The sequence below is a fragment of the Antedon bifida genome, chromosome 3 (assembly GCF_963402885.1).
Source record: "Antedon bifida chromosome 3, ecAntBifi1.1, whole genome shotgun sequence".
NCBI classification, from domain to species: Eukaryota; Metazoa; Echinodermata; class Crinoidea; order Comatulida; family Antedonidae; genus Antedon; species Antedon bifida.
Window position 1 is genome coordinate 11406743 of NC_136228.1, and position 24505 is coordinate 11431247.

A 24505-nucleotide genomic window follows, 5' to 3' on the forward strand; every position below is an offset into this window, starting at 1 on the left:
CTATTTACAGGAATCAAGTTTAAACTCCAGACAAAGCTAAAAAGCATTTCCAATGGTGAAACAGTTTCTGCAAGAACACATTGGGAAATATTGAGTGAAGGGAATTATTCTGGAGCAAATTAATGTTTAACTACACCTGCAGCTGTATAGCATTGAATGAGAAATTCTTATGATCTGAAGTGCAGTCATGAAATCATCCATCAACATTTAAATCTGTTGTCCCGACTATCTTAATATTAATAATGACTGTCTCAATTTACTAAGCCATGTAAATCAATGGAGTGAACCGGACTGGCTGATTTTAAATTTTCAGATTGCTAGGTCGAAGTTGTAAACATTCTTCACACTCTGAGCGGAAGTCCAACATACCATCTCCAGGAAAAACAGTGTACAAGGTAAATTAATATGATACTTTTATAGTAAACGTTGATAAATAAGCAAATTAATAATTATTTGCAAGAGAGGTGAGCCATTTTGATTATTGTCTACTAGGCATTTGGCCAACAAACTGGTATAAACTGAATATTTAGAAAAGGTCATCATATGTGAAAATTTAATTACTATCATGGAGAAATAAGTTATAATTCTCCATGCTATGATTTAGTAATAACAAAATAGGATAAGGAAAAAGGGAAAAAAAGTTGGCAAAGATAAATATCTGTCAAATCTGCTTATTTTACTTTAATAATTGTTTATTAACTGTTTAAATTTGGAGTTCATCATTGTAGCAGTTGTATGTGTTATAGGTAAGTCTTCTTAAAGGTAAATTACAGTACATAGAAACATAGATTACAATATGATGCAATACAGCCCGATATCCATGCAACACAATAATTAGTGAAAATTCATAGTAATTATACGTGACCAAAATAATACATTTGAAAATACACATGAGCTCAATATTCAAATACAAAGGCTTAAACAATTATGTTAAACATAATAATTGACATTAGCCCAAAGGTCGACTGTACATAATAGATATTATTGGATTTAATCTAAAGCTTATAATTGGATAATTATTATAATATAAGTGCATACAATTTATAATAATTCTACAAAATTACATGAGTAATTGCCTCAAAGAGAATAATACATTTTCTTATTAGTTAACGTACACACTATAAGACAAAATTGAACTGGAAAAAAAATGACTGGTTTATCATTTAGGAATTCAAAGAATTAAAGATATGAGCTGAACAGCCAGTGTAATGCAAGGAAAATGTTGTATTCTTATATACTGTCTTGTCCTTTTACACAGGATACTAGGCTGTAGCGTCTATAAATTAATACTGTGTATATTTTTTTTTTTAACCATATTTAAAGAAGGTGATCCATCCAGCAATTGCCGATCATTAGGGATATACACAAGATGCTCTACATAAACAAAGTCTTATTACAAGTCTTTGGGAGTGGAGTTGTAATTTTGTCCTTAGAAAAAATCATGACATGTGATGGGACTTGAACCCAGGACCCTTGGAGTGGTAGCCAAGCATCATAACCACCAAGCCACAACTCCACTCCAAATATATAAATGTCACAACTATCAAGTGACTATCTTCACACATATTTTGCAGTATGCGAGACTAGAACCCTACACCAATGTATCCAAATTTTGATTTTATTTTATTATGCTTAACTACATAATCAGGCATTAGAGCTGTCCCCTGAAGCTTGGTTCTCACTAGGACACAATGCCAGGACAGCACAACATAAAAGAGAATTGACCAACGACAACTGACAACTTTGAATAATCCATTGCTTGGGATTGGTCAATTAATTACTTGCATTGCGCTTACGTTTCTGCGTTAAGTCCTAGTGGGAACCAAACATAAGATTGAAATAGAAATATTACTGGGATTTGCCTAGGTTGAGTGTATAATACAATCGCATTTCATGAGCACGTCCAGAAACTATAAATAATCACCAAACAATTCCTCGATGCACATACACAATCAATTGAAGATTTTAAAGGCGTCTATGTATTGTATTAAACGTATCTTTTAGTTTAATGGTATCAAAACATCAATAATTCTCTATCCTCTCAAAAGAACAATAACTCATAAAACCGCACATAAACAGAACAAATTATTACAACATAATTATGCGAATGCTTTATTACTGTATATATAACTTGCTTTAGCTATATCACAATTATGACCCAATTACAGTAGTTTGGAATAACATAATTATTTTAATAATCATAGAAAATTATACTAAAGTGCGTTCAGTCACCTTTAAAAAAGTACTTTGACCTTTAGTGTATATACAAGTGTCTGAAATGTCTCGTAAACAATGCGGCAAACGTTTACTTTGGAAGCTAGAATATGAGTAGCGAAAGGGTTACTGTAGTTGCGAAACTAATGCAAAAAAAAAAAAAGAAAATCGCCTCCAGGAAGCTACGTCTTTTATTACGCAACTAAATTGAAAACAAACGCGATTATTGTGCAATATGTCTTTCTCACCACCAGATGTCAGGTGTTACCTAGGGGCATGCATAATATTTAGTTCATCCACTCAATTCACGTACACCACACCCCGTCTTTCCACACCCAACCAACAATTAGGTTAAAGACAGCTTTTACAGTATTTACTGTAAATTCATACAGTAATTAAAAAAAATTGTATGTTCAAATTAATTTATGGTGCGTAAATGTATTAAAGAGCAGACAAGCATATCTTGCACATGCTTCATAACTCATTTCACTTACTAATTACAACACGAATGTACGTCATCACATCAGCTAAACAAATGGGTGAACTATTTATGCTATGACCTATTTTGTAACAAAGGTTCACACAGACTTTCAAGATCAGAGAAAGAATTTCATCTAAAAAGCGACATAAAATCATGTACTGCTAAATTGCTTTAATAATAATTGTTGATATAATTTAATTTTTTTTCTTTGCATCACATCTAAAAAATGTTGCATACGGTTTGGTCTTAATTGGTTGTTTTTTGTAACAAAGAGTTTATGTTACTAGGCCTAGCACATGTTACTTAATATTTGATTAAGAATTTTAAATTATTAAATCAAATATCAATTTATCTTCCAGTTTTCTAGTTTCCCAACAAAATCAAATCTGAAATTCGCAAATCACATATGTTTTAATATTTGTCTCTATTAATATTTAAATATGTTTAATAAATTTGGATGGACATGAAAGACGAAAATCACCAAAAATACAATTTGTGTATTTTTAATTTATCTGTCTTTTTTGGCTTCAGATTTACTACTAAGACCACCAAGATTTATACTGATGGGAAAACAATTTATATTTAGTAAATACATTAGTAATTTAATTTGAAATAACTAGAATATAGACATTTTTAAACAATTTAAAAATATTTAAAAATTGGTTACATTTAGCTTTATTCACAATATATACAAATGCAAGTAAAAATAAATTTCACATTTTATAATTCATAAAATTACATATTTTAGACAGAAATACAATTTTGTAAATACTTTACATTTTTCTTCAAAGTATATACACGTACAAGTCAGTTCGTAATTACATACAAAACGATGAAGAAAGAGTCAGGAATTTTCTTAATGGCCAACAATGAATTTTAGATTTAACAGCAAATGACATTGTACATCAAATAGATCAATTTGGGAACCATAAAACATAAATTTAATTGTGCAACAGAGAATTTGATAAATTAGCTTGAAGTGGAACATATTATCATAACTGTTTTTATGTTCTGTCTTCTCAAATCCTAAAAGACATTTACAGGTAATGAAAGAACAGAAATTATTCACCTTTCAAGTGTTAGTGAATAAACTTTGATCGTAAATTTAAACTGAATCTGTTTATATTTTATGGTAAATAACATTATGCCAAACAAACTGTCCACTTCACTATAAAATTATAGATACTCTAATATTATCAGGAGTGGTGGAATGATGACACAGTAAATACATACATACATACATGGATCTTTGCAATCATTTACATTTTTTTCTGCGTGCTCACAATGTTCCGAAGGTCACCGAAAATCCCTAAAGTTACAGATTTATTACACTTAAACTTCGCTGATACTTATCCAATTTTGCTCGGGAAATAAAAATCAAAGCATTTTGCCCTTGCAGTTGAAGATAATAAAGGGATAGAACATATTTCCAATGCAAAAATGTTTGAGTCGTGCGAGAACAGGCTTAATGCAAAATTCCAATTACGTATAAAAACAATAAAGCAATATTATTTATTTTTTGTGAAATACCAAGGGCATAGTATTTGCATTAAAACTTATGAATAACCACGCTTGGCCTTGGATTAAATACAACCTTCTTAACACAAATCCTCTATAGCAATCATAACAATATTATCAATAACAACATGCTTATTTATTACTTTATATTATTTTAAGCAATATTTGTAAAATTTTGATTACAAGTATAATTTTCTTTTGATGATCAAAGTTGAGAATATATTAAAATGGCAATTGCTTACCAATGAGAGAATTAATTAATTTTAATGCAAGTTTATTATTCTCGACTTGGATCATCCAAAAGAAAATTACAAAATAATATTTGGGATCCAAAATTAGTTTATTTACCAATACTACAATTATTTTAGACTATAAAAGGACCCAAATGAGCTATCCTCCCTGGTAAATTCTTTTATCAGATTATAATTATGATCTACAAATTAGGAAAAACAATACCGCTAACACTACATTATAATCAATTTTTGAAAAACTTTTTATATACTGTATTTAAATTTTTTTAAATCAAAATTTATTAAATCTACCTTAAATTAAATAGTTTATGTGAGTACAGTTGATTTTAGTCATCTGAGTTGAACTTTGACGTAATTTCATGTTTTGGAAGTATTATGTGTATTGGAATGACATAAGAATGGTAGAAGTACACATTGTACATGATTTTACCAGGGAGGTAAAATACCTCCCTGATTTTACAGTGTAAATAGTTTCAAAATAAATATTTTCATCACAACTCAGTTGGCTTTGGTGACCTTAAAATAATAATATTATAATACTAATGTACGAGACTTATTTTCAAATGCTAATTTCAAATATCTTGGTGTACAACTGACGTAACCAGCAGAAATAATGCACTTTCATAGTTCATCACATACAATACAGGATATGAAAGCTAAATATTTTATTTACAACTATCAACCAATGTGGACAAGGAATTAACTATAGTCAGGAAACGCTGGAATTAAAACTTATCCTTATTCTAGCTTTAGCCTTCGACTAAGTCCACATGAGAAAGTAAACTTGATATTTAAGGCCTACTTATTTTTGTTTGATACAGTATCCTACAGTTACTATCATCAGAAGAATAATATGTGACATTAATACACCTGTTATATACAGCTTGGAGTGATATTTGTGTCTGGGAAGAGAGGGAGGCGAAAGCTGAGAACAGTAAGTAACATTAAATAATTGATGAACATATTATTTTAAAAAGAGGGTGGGAGATTTATTGCATAAAAAGTTACAGTTTAAAAAAAGAGCAGGAAAATCACTTGTGTGTGGTTGTTAGAAATTGTGAAACTATGTTGTAAATTGAGGACACTAGGTTAGAAATTGTTTGATGGGCAATACCATGTTGGTTTTAATAACCAGACAACATCCATCAATACCTGTAAGAACCAATTTGTATACACATTAAAAAAAATACAGTAGAAGTATATATGAAATGCTTCCTTATTAAAGAATGTGAAATGTAGATAAAATAACTTTAAACTTTATTTGATAAGGAAATGAAATTATTTCTTTTGAAAGACAATCTAACAAGGTTATTGCAACAGATCAAATATCTTATATATAAATATACTAAATAGATAATATAAAATATAGCCAGACGGTATGTGGACAGCATTAATACTCATTCTTTGATTGTGGGCAGCATTGGTCATTCTATGATTGTGGACAGCATTGGTCATTCTATGATTGTGGACAGCATTGGTCATTCTATGATTGTGGACAGCATTGGTCATTCTATGATTGTGCCAATCTGTTTCATTAGTCCACTAGTAAACATATCTTTACGAGATTGTTATAGCACTTTTCAATAATGTACTTTTACAGCTCGAAGACGTCATTTGTTAAAGATAAAACTTTATGTTGTGATCAGGAAGAAAATGCTATAAACCGTTACGACTGTGACTAATATATACTTGGATTTAGTTACCAGCACTTCAAACACATCAGAAAGAGACCAACTTAGTTAACCGGCCTCAGTTGAATATTTAACGGTAGGTAAACTTTGTGATTAGTCAAAATTCTCACAACCGGACACTTTGGCCTGGTAAAACATTTTTTTTTAGTCTTGCTTTCCAGAATATATTTAAATAAATGTTATGACCTTTTGGTCTATAAAGAAATCCTGGTTTAAAAGAGTTTGTGGTTTTCATAGAGTCCGGTTTGAGAGTGACTGTATATTTACTACTACTTTTGGATATTGTGGGCATTGCCTTTGTTGCGAGAAAAAGAATATATCAGGATTTGAACCATACTACCACAGATTCATTATTAAACTTTACATTAAAGAATAACAAGAACTACTGAAAATGTTACCTTTTTCAGCATGTGTGATGACAGAACCATGCAATGTATCTATTGCTTATTCACAAACCTACCTTTTCCAAATTATACTTCAAAAATTCAGAAAACATATTCACTTTCTTTTATGCCACACTAACCAAAACAAGTTTTTTCAGGTAATCTTAAATTACACTGATTGATTTCGGTTTCACAAAGGACATATTAAGATAAGAACAGTACAGTATGTAAATCAAGATAACACAATACAAAACTTGATATGGCCAAAAAGAAAAGTTTTACATTCGGGATCATTGATTTTTGTTTTTTGAGGGGATATTAATTATTATCATTTGTAATGTACCAACATGAGAAATATGATTTAAAAGTACAGTTGCTGTTTATAACAACAACTGTGATCATGCAAATTTGATTTTGTTTTAAAAACAATTTGACCTTAAAAAAACAGAAACAAATATCCAAAAAAGTTTGTGCAGCCTTTTTATATACATTATTTATTTGGCCTAAAATAATGTATGTATAAAATTGTTACAAAGTTTGATTTGACATGACACATGTATTGTTTTTAATGAAGGGGTAATGTAATATAAAAATTGAGGATACTAAAAGTAGAAAAACAAACTTTTTGTACTGTAAATCATCGTGATGAGTCTTTTTAAAAAAAATTGTCTAGTCATTGAAAAAAATGTAGATATTCATGTTTATTAAAAAATAAACAGTCAAATGAAAATAGTCAAACTATTGTTTCCTATTGGAAATCTGTATTTATATAACAGGAACAAAGAACAATAAATACAACATAATATGCAGTGGAATATATGTTGGATGAGTTATTCGCATATTTATGAACAATTGCATGTGAACATAAGCCTGTAAGCCCGTCTTTTTCCTTTTCCCTCTTTTTTTCCCCTATTCATGGAGATCAGCAGTGGTGTGGTTAATAGGCCTAAATTAGCCGGATGATTTTTTTTCCTATTTTTCAGCGGAGTGTGTTGAGGCAATTTAGCTATTTCGTTGCTCAAGAGATTTATGTTTGTACAAAAACAAACCCCCTTGTAAAAATCATGCTTGGTTCAACAGGTACATTTTAAACTGGTAGTCAAATCGATTCTATTTTAATTGATATCCCTAGATTGCCTTGCCAGAAAAATTGCATTTTCAATTATTTCTTTGATTTCACCTGTTTGTTACAATAAATTAGGCTGCCCAAGAAATTGCTATGGTGCTTTTAACTATGATTCAAAATATTTTTTAAAAATTACAGTCTGATTTCCAACAATTTTTTTGTCCTTAGTAGCTTTAAGCTCACTTTGACTATCCTTGACGCTGTCAATTGGCTAAAAGGAAGAAATCCATCACTCTAAGTGTACCAATTGCTTTTTGATTAAAATATAAGAATGATGTATCCTACAGCATATTAAAGAATTATTAGCATTAAACAATGCATTTACGAAGTACTATATGAATACTATTGGCAGGTTGTTGTTCACATTGATAATGCAACATGATGTATGTAGCTCATTCTCTGTGCTGACAAAGATAATAGTCATTTTAATGCTAAACTATGTACGAGGTTTGGTCTATGCACAATACTAGGGTTTGGAGGTTTGATATTTAGCCATATAATGTTAAAAAACTGGTTCTTGTCAAATCACAAAAGTTAATCAATATTGGGCCCAGAGAACTTGGAGATACTCTAGGAAACTGTATGGACTCGATCACTGAGTGATGTGGCATAATGGTAAATCAAACTAGAATGTGAGAGACTTATCAGTGTCATACAGTATGGCTTGTATTCTTAGAGAGGAAAATACTTTTACTCTTATCTTCCAGATGGGACGTAAAGCTGTTGGTTCCATGTGCATACATTGCTCCTGTGCACAATAAAAGAACTTGGTATACTATTCACAGAGAGTAGGGTATAGTGTACTTAAAGTCTTCCGGTGTAAACAATAAACAAAATAATAATATACAAAAACATGAAATTTAAGGACGTATTGCCCGGCAAAAAAAAAAATTAAGACCAATAAAAAAATATTCTTATATAGTTAATTACTTCTGGAGAAAAAAATTTGTTTTCATAAAAACACAAAATAAACAGTTAAATTCAACCAAAAACCCATTTACTTCCAATCAATTTGACTATTTTTTTTGCTTTAAATAACACTTTTTTCAGGTACATTATGTGACATTAAAATGACATATTCAACAAAAACATTTTAATAACTAGACATGAAACTCGTCACTTTGACGAGTTAGTTATCCGCACAACGACAAACGCCACGTGCACGTCATACGTTGGAATATTGCACACAGATAAAGATTATGGCATTATGACAAGAACTGAAGAATATGATATGCTGTTAGTGCTGAATTCTGTCAATTTGTGTCATATAGTATATACATGCAAAGAGTATAATCTGTATACATATTACATACAGTGTAGAATAGGTGAAATTACGGGACCCGCCATTTATTCCAATTTTTAACATGGCGACGGTATCAAAATGAAACACTTAAATAGCAATTTCTGGAGGAAATTATCTCAGGAACAACATATTAACGTGTAGAAGAAATTTGAATACGTAAAATATAGATGCGCACCCTTTTAAATGTGATGAACTATTACGCAAAATATGAAAATACAACTTTTTTTATTCAACTGGCCATATGATGACGTCACAACATCCGATTGGCAAAATGTTTACATGAATTCGTATCTACAATCCAATAGCCTCCAGAAAACGTTTTAATCGTGATTATCACATTTTATTCTTACGAGCTATTACAGATTAAAATTTACTGTAAAGATGAAATTAATGACCCACGTAATTAAAATTTTTAGGCATGATGACGTCATAAAAATTAAAATATTTTTATCTCATGCTAAAGAAAGTTGATTGACCTACACAATATATAAATTTAGGAGAAAAAGGAATACAGATAAGCATGATGCGCTCCATTGAATGTGATGAGCAATAACGAAAGAGACAAAAATCCTATATTTTACATTCGTGTGGCCATACGATGACGTCACAATGTTTTTTTAGCCTTATCGATGCATGATCCGATATCTACAACTCATCAACTTCTAGATTTTGTAATAAAAATAAACGGTTCACGGTTTACTTTAGAAACTATGACTGTTTAAAAAAAGACATAATTTTGACGATTTTTTAAGCTTTTTCATAAAAAACGCGCACGAATTGTCTAATTCAACGTGTTCGTATGGCGTTATTTAAACTGGAAAAGGTCTAAATTGTTTTCAAAATTACTAGGAAAGACTTGAAAAATATAATTCAAGAGAAAAAAATATGTTTTTAACGCTACGTGCGCACCGCGTGCGTAAAAAATTGCGCGCCCGTGGGAATTTTTGACATGCTCAAAATGACAAGAAACGCATAAAAAGTTGATTAGAAATTAATTTTGCGCATTTTGAAATTTTAAATGCGCGTGCGCGCGTAACTTATTGTGAAACATGCCATTTTTAATCCGTAGAAAGTTTGCCCCTGATATGACTTAAATTTTGTCAAAGTGTCAATACTAAATGACTTTTGGTTTTTAATCTATAATCAATCATTGAAATTCATAAAATTGCGCGTAAGTCACGTTGCGCAACTATGACGTCATTCAAAAATAGGAGGTGCACAACTTCACGTAAATGCCCATATGTTGTCAAAGTTATGAAATGTTATGTTTACACATTTTAGAGAAACGTGACTCACAAAAAGGAAGGAAGGATCCAAGAATAATACAGAAAAAAACTATTGATCCCATACAATAACAAGGAGTTATCCGCTTGGTATACCAAGCGGATAACTAATAAAAAATGTTATGTGAGATTGTATTACATTTTCCTTGTATCATATCGTAAAATGTCTATTTTTATTTTTGTTCACATGAAACTAAACTAACTAAACGTTTAAAACACAGTAAAGTTTAAAAGCAAATACAGGAAATTGGCAGCCTACATGGAATAGCAATATAACAGACTTTGTTTCACTTTGTTGTTTTTCCAGATTCAAAATGTCGAAACAGGCAATGTGCTTTGATACTCTCACAACTGTAAGCCAATGTACGAATTTTCCAACACTAAGCCTTCCGAAATTACCCGACATGCCGAAGATTTCAACAAGAGGAGGTGGTATCGATGTTTCAGAGGTATACCCCAATAATACAGGAGACGTGGCAACACTTCAGGATGATGATAACAGTAAGAATTTTGCTCTATAAACTATTGTTTGTATGGGTACATGCGGATTTATGTATGTATTTTTGTCTGAACTATGTAACAGATTTGGATAGAGACCAGATTAATGAACATTAATTTGTGATGCATCAGTGATTTTTACACTGACCAATGAACATAAACTACCATAATCAGTGATGGGAAACTTTAATTTAAGCACTTCAGGAAGGAAAGTTAATGGTTGTGCATTAAACACTTTCAATTCCAGAAATATTGTATGCATTGTGTGAAAGGTGAAAATTCAGGGTAGACCAGGTGGACCTCCACTTTTGTATAAAAATTCAGTAGAACAACTATTAGGGGATATTGAGACCCAAGAGTGTTTCTTAAGCTCTGTCTACACTATGTTTAAATATGGTAGTGATATGACATCATCATGTCCATATATGGGCACATTTTTTTGTCACATAAAGTTTGATAGTGTAGTTTAATAGAGGAAGGGTACAACTGTAGTAGACAACTGTACATACAGTAATTACATTTTCAATGTTGACAGATTAGTAGTAGCTCTGACTGTGAGGTCAGATGCTGGATTTTGTAGGTGCAAGAAAGACTATTTCAGCCCATTTGTAATCCTTGCCATACCCTCTATGACACCCCAGTGACTTTGAGTTGGTGTTTAACAACCAAAACCATACTAAATTATAAATCTATGTGAACAGAGCCTCATTTTATTATATATTTACGTAAATCCTGCCTCAGTTTTTATTACCCAGTATTTTTTTTTATCACTAATTGTCCTTGTTATGAATTAAATATTACAAGTTTTAAATGCAAAATAAATAATATATCACAAATGATTTGACTCAAAGGCTTGCTTTAGGTGTACAGCTTTTTAAATTATTCATATTTTTCCTAAGCTTATTACTGTAATTAGGGGCAATGCAGTGCATTTGCCTCATTTCACGTTCCTAACAAGCTTGTTGACAGGTTGACTGAATGTTACGCGTATACGGATACTACCTCAGGATATAATTTGTTTTGACTATGATGTACGATGTAAAGACCAATCCCAGAAATTATCTATCATGTATGTAAATTGACAGAAGAAGAAATGAAAGGCAACGAATGAATTTGAATGAAAATTTATTTAAATCTTAAATTGACAAATTAACGGCTCTGGAATTGAACGAAATAATTTATTTCACAGATACAGTACATACATTCATTCAGAAAAATTCTAGTGTTAAAAAAATCCTGTGTGCTAGTAAATAAACAATTAAAAAAAAAACACAATGGTACGCAACTGGTAGGCCTATATTGAACCATTGAAGGTTGTGTTATGCTTACCGAAGTGAAAAATATTAAATTCTTCTAACCAAACTAATTTCTGCAAGCCAGGTATCATGAAACTCTTCTAGATATTGAAAAAGTTACAGTACATTCTCGGATGGGACCCGAACCCACGACCTCCAGATCACTTACTAGCCCACTGTTAATACTTCTAGACCACCAATCTTGAACTGATGGCTACGGTTAAATTTAAGTCCAGAGAAGCAGAGGGTACTGCAATAATATGAATGAAACTTTTTTATGTATTGAGCATTCCGAGTACAATTATCTTAGAGAAAGGAAAAACATCTGACTCACCTAAGCTACTGACGCAAATCTACTTTGTAGTAGTTAAAATAATTAAACCTACTTTATACTAGTTTACCATTTTGCAACATTCCATTTTACACTTTCTAACTTTTAACTCTTAGCAATGTATATTTTACATTTGCCAGTAGCAGAAATAAATTACAAAATATGAGACTGAAACGTGGCAATTACAATCGCTAATGTGTTCCACTTTTTTAGAAGAAAAAACGAGTAAACCAATATTAATAGTGTAATTAGATAAAGTATGTCACTGTGTAGAAGTGTGAGTTTTAAGAAATCACTATCGATCATTAAAACATAATAATTTATGGTAATGAATGGAATGTACAGCAGTGTACACATTTATTTTTAAAATCTTCTGTTTAAATTACATAATAATCAATCAAAGAAAAATGGACTATATATAGAAACAACCATACCTATTTTAAATACATACAGTACAACCCTGTTTTGGAACATCGTTACTTGGCTAGACACTATTAAGGGAGCACTTTCCCTTTAAACAAACAAATGGTAATTTATAGTATTATGGCTCACCTACACTGAGCGGGGTGGGGGAGATGGAGATGCTGTTAAGATTCAATTCAATTCAATATTTAATTTCACCACAACAGAAAAAGAATATATAGATAGATAAATATTAACATAATGGTTTGACTGAGTGGAAGTAAAGGAATGTGGATAAAAAGAAAGACCCTACGGCTGTATTTAGCAATCACACTTATTCTCTTTAGTGACAGAAAGCCATACTAAGATAGGAGCATGTAAATTAATTGTATCTAAAGACAAAAGAAGGATAAATCATAGCTAATAATAATGTGTAAATAAATGAGTACATTGAACTTTGTCAATTAATCCTGTGTTTGAAGTGATGTCAGAGCTGTCATGGTTAATGTTTATAGTAAAAATGTTTTAAGATGTTATTTACATTCATTTTGATGACTGTATAAGATCCAAATCTGAAGATGACAAAGGGTTTTACAACCAACTGATGGATTAATGTTATTGATAAATATCACATCTTTTAAGTAGTTTCATTGGGAATGTCTTAATCACGCAGATGGAAGATATTGAATTAAGAAAGGCCTACGCATATACCAAAAGAGCAAAGAACGGCTAATGACGCATTCTGACCTTATAATAGTATAATTTTAATCATTAGATGATCAGAGAAAGTTATTAACACCATTTTTATTGGCTAATTTAGCCATATGTAGAGCTATAAATAAATGTCAATGAGCAGGTTTGCAATCGTTTTTAATTATTTACAAAAGAAGCTATTATAGCAAAATTACTCATTTTATTATGAAGTCCAATGAAAGGCATGATTCAGAATGTAATTACAAATCAATGTACAGAGATCTATGATAACTTGATACTCTGCAAATAAAAAGGCTATAGTACTTTAAACAAGGAAATGAAAATTACGTCATATGTGAGAAAAGTTATAGATCTGATTCTACTACCTTATATGGTAAACGATGAGCTGTCTGATGTGAAAAGGAACACAAAATCAAATAAAAACAATTGCTACCTTCACATTGCCTCCTTCGTCACATTTTTGGAGATAACGTACCGTAGGACAGCAATTATTTTCACTTACCCAAAACTGGTCATGAAATAAACAATTTAAAACTAATTTTAATATATAAATTATCTTCTCTTTTTTATAGCAATGACAATAGTTGGAGTTGTTACAACAATTCTAATGATGGCTGCTATAGCTGGGCTAGTCTACATTATATATCGACATAAAAGGAAAAAGTAAGTTTGTTATATTATTGCATAGTGTTTTCTTTTAGGTGTGCGGGGAAAAGCATGGAGGAATCCTAATTCTTCCATGGTAAAAGAAATAATACCCGTTTCACATCTGCATAAATTGTTACAATTTGTAACATAGTTTGATCTCCAGAATTATTACACGTTTTCATACAGCATACTCGAACCTTGATATATCTTGGGAGAAAGTATGATTGGCAATATTTGATTACTATTATGATTGGTCAGTTTAATACCAGGGCATATGCGGACAAAAAAACAGGCCTCTCTTCGATGTGTTTTTCTCTTCACACTATGCAAACCTGGTTTTACAACTTGTTATAAGTACTAAAATAAAAACAAAGGTTACATTGCAATATTTATACAATTATTCTACCAATAATTTCCTTTTCACATTTTAACTATAAACACTTTCACAACATAAGTTCAATTGTTCAACTGTATGACTTCCACAGAGAGTTGGTACAGTAGTTTGTTATGCACATTTTACTAAACATATAGACAATTGCACTGGGAAGGTTTATGACATTTGAACTTCAACCGCCCTCTTGGATCCAATATACCCACTTTTCCCCACTGTTTGTTTGTTATACAAATTGTTGTTATAAATTGCACACATTCATACCCATGGAGTATCAAAATGATCGCAATTGTACTGGGTAGGTTTGAAACTACATTTGAAAAATATGGGATGGTTGGAAATATACTAAGGTTGTTGTGGGGTGGGAGGTTATATGCAATAAAAATGACTGGAATATTACAGAGCAGGTTAAACTACATTTGAAAACCATTCCGGTATCTGGGGCTGGTATCTTTACTAGGATGTTTACAGTTATTAATTGTAACTCAAATTTGTCAACAATTACATGGATAAAAACAATCTAAAAATGTTAATTATTGCATTATTTCTTGAAGGAAAAATAAGCAGAAGGAACCAAAACCTACAGCCATATAGGGAATCATACTTAAGGATGTAATATCGATACAGAGAGTGGTAACGTACAGTATCATGAAAGGGAGTGGTACCGGACGATGTAACAGCAATCTACTTAGGAAATGGTACCAGAGGAGTGATAACAAGGTGCAGAACAGAAGATAGAAGGTTTGGGAATTTGTCGTACCCAATCTCTGTGAATAAGCCTACTGTACTAAAACCAATAGACTGGAGAAATTAGGTCGGAGATCATGGGGCCTAGGCTGAATCTAGGTACTACTATAATCTATTCCTAATGACCAGAAGGAACTAATACTTGTAAAAGTAATGCCCATGAGAGCAAGACTTACTGATGGATAGCAAAATTGATTATCAAAGACTGTCTGATGATAAAAAGAACGCATCTCATATGGCATTCATTATGCAAAATTGATATCTACTGTATGGTCTATAGAAGAACTGAAGAAGAAGTTTGATCTTTTTTTAATTTGGGGCAATATTTTTTTATATTGTTAATATACCTGTCTATTATTATTAATAGTAAACATTTTCTAATCAATTAAAAAAAATAACATTTAAATTATTGATGAATTTAATAAAAAATTTGTCTTGATTGAAATCTTCAATATTTCTCCTTTAAATATTATAAAAATCCAATTTGTAATTTCTTAATAAGAAGTTATAAAAATGCAATTTCATTTAGATGTAAAAATGATGCAATAAGCAAGTCAGTGTAGTTGGATATGGCGTAGTAGCGTGAGACAAAGCATTTCAAGTTTAGAGTAGTAGTATGCTGCTTTTGTAAACAAACTATGTCTATTATAATCAGTATGTTTACATTAGAAAAAAGGTTTATTAGGTTTCACTGTACATATAACAAAAATAAATTAACATAAATTAATCTAAGCTGAAGTCTAACGGAAATACAGACATTATTGAAGCATCCCCTTAAACTGCTCTTAATGGCTCTGCTTTGTTGAATAGTATGAATAACCTTTTCACAGTATCATGAAATATTTTCCCCGAAAACGAATGAATTTCCTTATCAAACGGCAGTAAAGATTGAATACGTCTGGAATGCTAGCACATTCTATCGATAACACCATTTTTTTAAAATTTTTGAGTGTACACAACACAATCACAGCCAATAAATTGCAATTTGGTAATTGTTCAAGCCTCTAATTGTAGGAGTATATGATGCTGAAAGATTGTTTAAAACAATTCTAATTAAGAATTCAAATTTTCAGTACTTTAATTAATATTATTATTATATAATTTTAAGAATAGATAGTTAAGAATTTACAGTGCTGACAATTTACCTGATTTTAAGAAAAATATAACAATGTAATATTGTTGGAAACTCATATTTAGTAACAAACTTTAGAAATCAAACATAAAAACACTGGTTCTATGCATCAAATAACTTTAAAATATATTTGCTTATTTCATTTTGTTATTTATTTTAAAGTGATTTATAATATAATTTATTTTATTAATTTTAACAAATGCTTTCATAATGGGCAAGTTGTAATAGAGAAGTGCTTTCTTTTATTTTTTATTATTAAAAAAATGGTGCTTTTGTAATACATGATTGTACTTTACTCTGTGTCTGGGATGACATTTGGGGGTGTGTGGGGGTAGGGGGTTAATTATACTCAGTTATGTATGGTATACATAATCAATTTATTTTATATTCCAACCTCAACATGCAGTTTTGAACAAATAATAATAATAATAATACTATATAGAATATTGATACCAGTAATACAAGCAAACATAAATTCTCCTTAACCTACATGTTCTAGCTTCAAATCTTAGCCATTAAAAATCTTTCATTGCATTAAAATTTCACATGTAAAAGTTTAATTTTTTAATAAAAGATTAAAACAATAATCTTCTGACTCTTGTTTTTTTTTGCTGTGTCATAATTTCAATATGATGAAAATAAAAAATGATGATGATAAAAAATGATATACTGATATGATTGCGAATTTAAATTGATAGTGATTCATATTTTGTGTTGTCCGAAAGCTGTGCCTATTATTGATGAATTAATTGAATAATAAACAGTAGGTGTGTTTACACTAAATTCATTTAAAGCGTGCAATTTATAAATTCTGTAGAAGACTCAATTTCAATTCCAGTAAAAACGTAAAAAAATATAATTTTGTTTAGTAAAACATTAAAAAATGTAAAACTTTCTGCCAAAGCCATTAGAGAGAGATTATCTTACAAATTATTTCAATATCAAATTACATATGTGTTGTATAACATCATGATCTATGCTTGTATCAACATTATTAATGTTACCAAAAATAAGTCATTGCTGTCACATTACCATTCAGTTTTCTGAAGTTTAATAACAAATTGTTATTAATATTTTATGAATATGAACAATATTGTATTTTAAATATCAAAATCAATAATGACTCGAAAACAGATGTTTTACAGTGCATACTGTAAATTCCTACTGGTGATGGAGCTAGTGACCCTTGACCACTTGCCGATGTTATGGCTTCGCTTAACTGCTCGGAGACTTAATATCTAGTAAATATGGTGTAATGGGTCGGCATTTACCTTCTAATGTTTGAGTCTCAGGCCTAGTTCATGCCTAGGTTGATGGTTGTTTTTAGACTGTTCTTCAACAAACCACAAGTAGGCAAACATACAAGGGGAAAACATAAACTATAGCCGGAGGTAATTACTGTACGTTGGTAATGATTTATAAAATTTCTATTTTACAATAAAAAAATAAATGTTATAAACATTGTACCATGACATTTAAATATGTCCAAACAATTTTTTTAGTTATTTTTTATTAACATTGAAAGACATGGATTTCAACATCTGCAAAGTCTATTTAAAAATGTTAAACTGATTAATGATATTGAATATTAATAAGTCATGTGAGTTCATAGAAACCAAAAGCAATAAAAGGAAATTTATAATAACAAATATGAACAGTCATAGCTGAGGATTATAATGGCAGAGAAGGCCTGGTGTTTTGATACGAGTACAAATGATTGTACGTGCCGAGTTCCGCCTAGGTTGCCAGTCTTACCCGATATACCATCAAGAGTCAAGGGTGAAGTAGGTATGTAAAATGTTTATTGATAGATAGTTCCTCAATACAAATTTTCAAATGTATATAATTGTCTTTCTACTATGGCTATATGCTACATGGGAAAAAATGCTGGTATGAATTGAATGTCTTTTTTCGATAACTAGGCCTTTTGTAAACAATGATTTGCAAAAGGGACTTTCTTCACCAGGACGGGAAGCGCTGGATGACAGCAATTCACACTTAGCTCGTCTATTCTAGATTGCGGATGTCCCAATTTCCCATGCGCAATTTTCTAGGAGCGAGCATTAGTTTCGAGTAGAAAAAGAGGGATTAAACTGTTGTAATGTATATATATATATTTAATTTTTTTTTGAGTAAACATTTATATTTTGTTCTCATTCTGTACTATTTGTTATTTGTTTTCTATGTGTTATATGACAATACTTTAATGTACGGTGAGAGTCAATAAAGAATTGATTGTAATGGGCGTGGTATTATTGTGCCTTCTATCTTGTTGATTTCAATTTTAATAAAGGTACAGTTATATTATGTAGCTCTTTATCAACTATAGATAAAAGAATTTATATAAATAGATGTTGTTTTGTATCATGTTTACATTGTAGAGTTAATGCGTATCCTGGTTGATATTTAAAGAATATGGTGATCATAACATACATCAATACTTAATACAATATACAAACTGTTTGATATCAGAACCTCACCTTTTTTAAGAGGACAAGTACGTTGAGATTGTTTCAAGTTGTTTTTAACAGTGAAACAAATCTCTTAAAGCCATACAACCAAAATCTCATTTAGATAATGGAGATAATCATATACACTCAATGTTATATTAATCAGTATAATGAAAGCTTATCCATTTATAATGATGATTTTACTACACACAAAATATGTTTTTACTGTTTTAACAATGTATAGTAATTGAAGACCCTGATCTTATTCCTTGGCATGGCTTGCTATAATAAATTAGTTTTTATTTCCAAGACAACGTACATTAAATTACAAATTAAAACATTAAATCGTATAAAAGATGCTGTAGGCAATGACAAACATTACTCAGTAATAACCTTAACTTTTAATATTCAACCCTCAGCAACTTTGTTCTTAAAATCTGACAGTTTCTATGGTATTATAGCGTCTGTTGTAGTTGTCATCTGTTTAGTGATACTATGCTTATGTGTCTACAAATATCGTCACAGGTAATTTAATTAATTTTTTCTTAATATTATTACACATCTATTGATTGGAGCATAATGAGATGGTCAAATAGTGGCATGTCATACATAATTGAAGCAGATCTAAAGGTCTGTGGGTAAAATGAAAAGCATGACCGCACCAAGAAATCTTATGTACAAATTATGTAGAGATTGTTTGTATATTTAATTTTATACTACCTTTTTTTCATTCACTGTTTTATATGTATAATATACTTTGTGTACATGCATGCATTTACAGGTGTATACTATATAACACCTAAATAAATTCTTGTCATTTGATTGGACAATTGTGGGTCATAGCACTATTGAACGGTCGTTCAAAAGTACTTTTTTCGTCTATGAAAAAAAAAATCCTTTCCTCATTCACCTCATGCCATTATATTTATACCATTACACTTTATTTATTTATTTATTTTATTTAATCGTAAAACCAACAGCGATAATTACTGCCACTGACAGGGTTGATACAAACAAAGCCAGGACTGTTTAAAGCACTTTGATTGGTCCAAACATTGATCAAGGGCTTCTCTCGTCCAGTGCCCACCTTCACCAGAAGAAAGGCATATACTAGATGCAGAGGCTGCCATAAGAGTCAGCACCCATTCATTATTTGTATAATATTATGTCAAACTATTGTTATTTACATTGAATGGAGAAATGTAATCAATTACAATAAAAAAAAAAAAAAAAGTGAAAATCATAACAAACTATTACAATAGCTTGTTATAATAACAGGATATGAATTATATGAACACACATTCTCAGAAAAATCTAACTATTCAATTTATGAGTCTTTGAACTTTGTACTAGTGTGGCCAAGTTTTGATCATCACACAAATCCTAGCCAGCAAACAAAACACTAATTGACTGAGATTATTTTTGTTGTGGGTACAATTATACACACTGTTGTTGTAGCGACTGTCTACATAATCTTGATTATCTTTAGAGGATTTTCTTTTTATTTTCTATAGACACGCACCAAACTAATCAACCTCTCTGGATATCCCTATCAGTGAATTCTCTAATTTTCAACTCTTCTTTTATCATTTGAGATAAAAAATTCCATGTTGTAAAATTTAGGAGGAAAAAGCAATTTGTTGTGTTCACCCCGGATCTAATCTTTAAATTTCCCCACTAGGCAAACAAAATCATTTCCATTTATTAACTAAAAATTTACTATTAAATTAAAATCTACAACAATTGCTCTAAATATAGCCATAATTTCTCAAAATGTATTATTTAAACAACACTGGACAATAAAATGATCTTTTTTTCTGAGTAATTACACAATAACAATAAATAAAACAAAAACAGATAGAAGTGTGTGATATAATTACATGAAATGAGAGATGTTAATATTCATTATAACATAATTTGAAAACAGTAGTTTCCTTAAATTAAATCAATTTTTAGTTTCATTTTAATTGTTATTTTTGTTTGTTTGTAAAAATATTTCTGAAGTTCATTATATGTTTCTTTAGGTTTATTTTTCCTTTTTCTTACAGTATAATAATTACCTACAGTCTCCAAGTAAAATGACAATCCATGCACTGCTAAAACATGATTTCAAGTACATTTTTCCCTAATGCTTTAATAGTATAACCTTGTTTACAATAACATCACATTTATCGAATACATAGATCAATTATGTTAATTGTCCAATATTTCTATAATGCAATGGTCTAGGTACTGGATTTTTTGGTTAAACTCCTAAACAAACAGCTGGTGTCTTTGTAATTTCTTCTCAGTCAATTTACCCAAGCTACCAAAGGAAATTGACTAGGGAAATATCTAGTTTAAGCCAACCTTTAAAGGAAAACTTGACCGAGGACCACATTTTTACAACGTATTAGGAATGTACATATGATTTCAGAACAATCGCGAGATTAAGGATATTGCGGCACGCGCTCGACATACAGTCATCCCCGTAAATTTCTGTGACGTCACAGGTGCATCGCAAAATCTACTTAATGAATCCAGATAAACAAAAGAAACAATAAAAAAAAATTATATTTTTTAAGATTTATTTACAAAGTGTGTTCACTAGACATTTTCGCAATATGCCAGACTTTGCCAGAAAACTCATGACGTAAATGTTGCGATAGAATTTACGGCGACCGCTGTACGGCGAGCACTTGCAGCAATATCCTTAATCTCGCGATGGTTCTGAAATCATATGTACATCCCTAATACGTTGTTAAAATATGGTCCTCGGTCAAGTTGTCCTTTAAATACAAATGTGACTGCATATGCCTGTTTAGACTAGAAGCGAGGACAGATACATAGTGTCTTCTATAGTTGATATTACTACTCTGATCATAGCTCTGTTAGTTTGATCAAATAAAGTCCAGTGCGATTGTTGCTTTATATTTTTCAGGGCAAGAACATGGATAAATAAATACAGGAAAAATTCTTCTGAAAGAACAACAACAGGCTACTCTATGCAAGAAACAGAACAAATTGGATAGAGGACCAAGAAAATAATTATAAAATAGTATTTAAAAAAGAAAGTATGTGTAAAGAAATGTATAACTGTAAATATTTGTTAATGGATTTTATAATTTATACTTTTTATACACTATGAATAATTTGATAAATATTTATGTAAAATCTTTACTCAATCTGTATTTCCATAAAAATAAATGCAATATAATATTGTAAAATAATTGTATAGTATGTAGTTTAATTTATAACTATGGATTTTGCAGTCAGCTTAAGGTGTGCTTAAGGTGACCCGGAACTCATCAACTCAACTGTGTCGACATATGTCCTCTTGCGCAACTAGTTTCTTTCAGTTGAATGTCGACATAAGCACACCTTTAGTTGATTCCATAGTTAATTGCAGTCCAGAATCACTGATCTTGGTCGTCTACCAAGCATCTTACCATTGTCAGTGGATATTTTTTTTTAAAGTGATTAATGATGCGATCACTACATTTATAGATCAACACCAGTGACCACTCGTAGGCCAAGCTACACAATGCCGATGTAAGGGACGATATAAATGATAATACTGTACATCTTATATATCATTGCCCTACTGCATTGCAAAGCCAGTCATTTTCTTTTTAAAAAAATTTATGAAATTTCAAAAGCTAGGCCCAAATCCGTTCTTATAGGCCTAGACTAGAAAAAATTGTGTCCTGCATAACAGAACTTTACGGGGAAAACAAATATTGTGGTTGGTCCCAAGGGTGGCAAGTATTGGGGACTGCCAATGCATCTTACTATTGACTAACCTAGTTGGATAGACCGAGTTTAATGGCTTAATTTCAAAATCATGCAAAAATTACTAAATGGGTCGGGTAAGGTCAGTGGATATTTTTTTTTTTGCACAACATGACAAAACTTTACAGGAAAACCAAATATTGTGGTTGGTCCCAAGGATGGCCAGTTTTGGGGACTTCCACTGTATACAAATATAAATCATCAATAAATGTGTATGATTTCAATGGAAGAAACATTGATGACACATTAAAACATTATCAACTTTATTAAGACAATCTCATCAGTTCTTCTTACACACCTGTCAATGTTATGCCAGGTGTACATTTGATATGATCACACCTGGCATCAAGATTTATAAGATGGCTCTGACCAGCTGGCAATTGAAAAGGGTAAGTATTTAAAAGAATAATAATTATTAGGCCAAAAAAATGATATGCTGCGCAAATCCATGTAATAAATATCACCATATCTGCAAAGTATGAAGGGCTAGTGTTGCCCGAAAGCTCTGCTAATTTTCTGGCCGTTTTTACTTCGTTTTGATTTAGCTTTTTGCTTATTTCAATTTGTATCAGCATTGTTGTTTTTTTCAGTAATTTGCTTTTTGATATATATCTGCAAAGTAATGTATTGAATATAAAATTATAAACTTCATACCTGCATATGAATCTCTGCAATAGCTGGTGATACTTGACAACATTGAAAGAAAGTCAGAAGAGTCTTTTCAGGAGATTCTAATTTGATTACAGAAGCATTACACAAATATTAATTTTTATACTTAACTTTAAATGTTGCCGTAGTCACTGTTTATCTTGGAATTGAATGTTGTAGTTTTGTCTGTAAATGTAGCTTAACAGGTAAGAATCCAGACTGTACTTATGTCCAGATAAAACATTTTTAAAGCTCTGTTTACACTATCAATAGTGCCCATACAGTAGATGGACATTGTGATGTCATATCACTACCATCTTTGGGCATATCACTACCATATTTGGGCACACTTTTTTTTGGCAAACTAGTTTGATAGTGTAGACAGAGCTTTATGAACATAGCGATATCATTTGTTTTCTGTAGGAATACCAAACATGTGACGGCCTGTAAAAGCTTACTGCAACAAATTTTCAAATTCTGGTAGAGGCTTAAGAAGAATGGAAAAATAATATAACATGATAAACTAATATATAGTGGAGATGTACTGTAGCTTGGTAGCTGTAGTGGAGCTGCAGCTTGGTGGTTGTAATGGAGCTGTAGCTTGGTGGTTAACATGTTTACTAGGGTCCAGGGTTAAATTCTGACCTAGTGCCAAGGTTGTAACTCACAACTTTTTCAACTCCACTACCTAAGCCTCAAATAAGACTTTATAAGCTATAAGTTTATAAGCACGATAAATTTTAAAATAGTTTATCCATCCTGTAATTGGCGAGCTACTTGCTGGTGGATGCGTAATAAAAAAAGGGGGAATATGTTAATTTGCTCTAATTTCTTTTGTGTTAGGTACATGATGCTAGTTCTTATATTACCTGGTTTTAAGTGTGTGGTTTTCCATTCCATGTTAAAGAAATTTGATATGGAAACTTGAGCAGCTACCTGCTGTTGACAAATGTGAACATGGGAGTGTATTATTACTGGCATATTTTATAATAATATAATATATGAAATAAATATATGAAATTACATAAAAATACATTTTCAATCTGATTTGATTGCACTTTATGATTACAAAAATAAATATAACGCACTGCATTATAATTGAAAAAATTACTAATATTATTAGAACTATGAGTGATATATCATTCTATGGATAATATTAATTCTAGAAAGTAAATGTGAGAACAATTTTGAGTAACTTTTAGGATTCACAATGGATTTAGAGAATGAA

General features: G+C 30.8%; 3 protein-coding genes across 6 annotated transcripts in view; 2 read left to right on the forward strand and 1 right to left on the reverse strand.

Moving 5' to 3' along the window:
- LOC144837820 (gem-associated protein 4-like) overlaps window positions 1-24505 on the reverse strand; it is a 40375-nt gene that overhangs the window by 8717 nt on the left and 7153 nt on the right. The window contains exons 10-11 of one of the 2 annotated variants that reach the window (XM_078693091.1): window positions 24147-24213; window positions 23284-23360 (exon numbers count right to left, since the gene is read on the reverse strand). In XM_078693091.1, the coding sequence (XP_078549217.1) occupies window positions 23284-23360; window positions 24147-24213 (144 nt within the window). Of the gene's footprint in view, window positions 1-23283; window positions 23361-24146; window positions 24217-24505 lie in introns of both variants that reach the window. The other variant, XM_078693090.1, reaches the window with a different exon arrangement.
- On the forward strand, window positions 24-16666 carry LOC144837825 (uncharacterized). 3 transcript variants are annotated; one of them, XM_078693098.1, is made up of 5 exons: window positions 5224-5398; window positions 6065-6231; window positions 10558-10751; window positions 14063-14153; window positions 15084-16666. In XM_078693098.1, the coding sequence occupies exons 3-5, from the start codon at window positions 10565-10567 to the stop codon at window positions 15121-15123; spliced, it is 318 nt and encodes a 105-aa protein (XP_078549224.1). In that variant the 5' UTR covers window positions 5224-5398; window positions 6065-6231; window positions 10558-10564; the 3' UTR covers window positions 15124-16666. The 3 variants fall into 3 exon arrangements, with proteins under 3 accessions (XP_078549225.1, XP_078549224.1, XP_078549226.1); XM_078693099.1 differs by lacking the exons at window positions 5224-5398; window positions 6065-6231 and adding an exon at window positions 24-394 and having other exon boundaries at window positions 10556-10751; XM_078693100.1 differs by lacking the exon at window positions 5224-5398 and having other exon boundaries at window positions 5888-6231.
- On the forward strand, window positions 18084-22260 carry LOC144837826 (uncharacterized). The gene is made up of 3 exons (XM_078693101.1): window positions 18084-18196; window positions 19278-19383; window positions 21779-22260. Exons 1-3 carry the CDS (start codon window positions 18085-18087, stop codon window positions 21867-21869), a joined length of 309 nt encoding a protein of 102 aa, XP_078549227.1. The 5' UTR covers window position 18084; the 3' UTR covers window positions 21870-22260.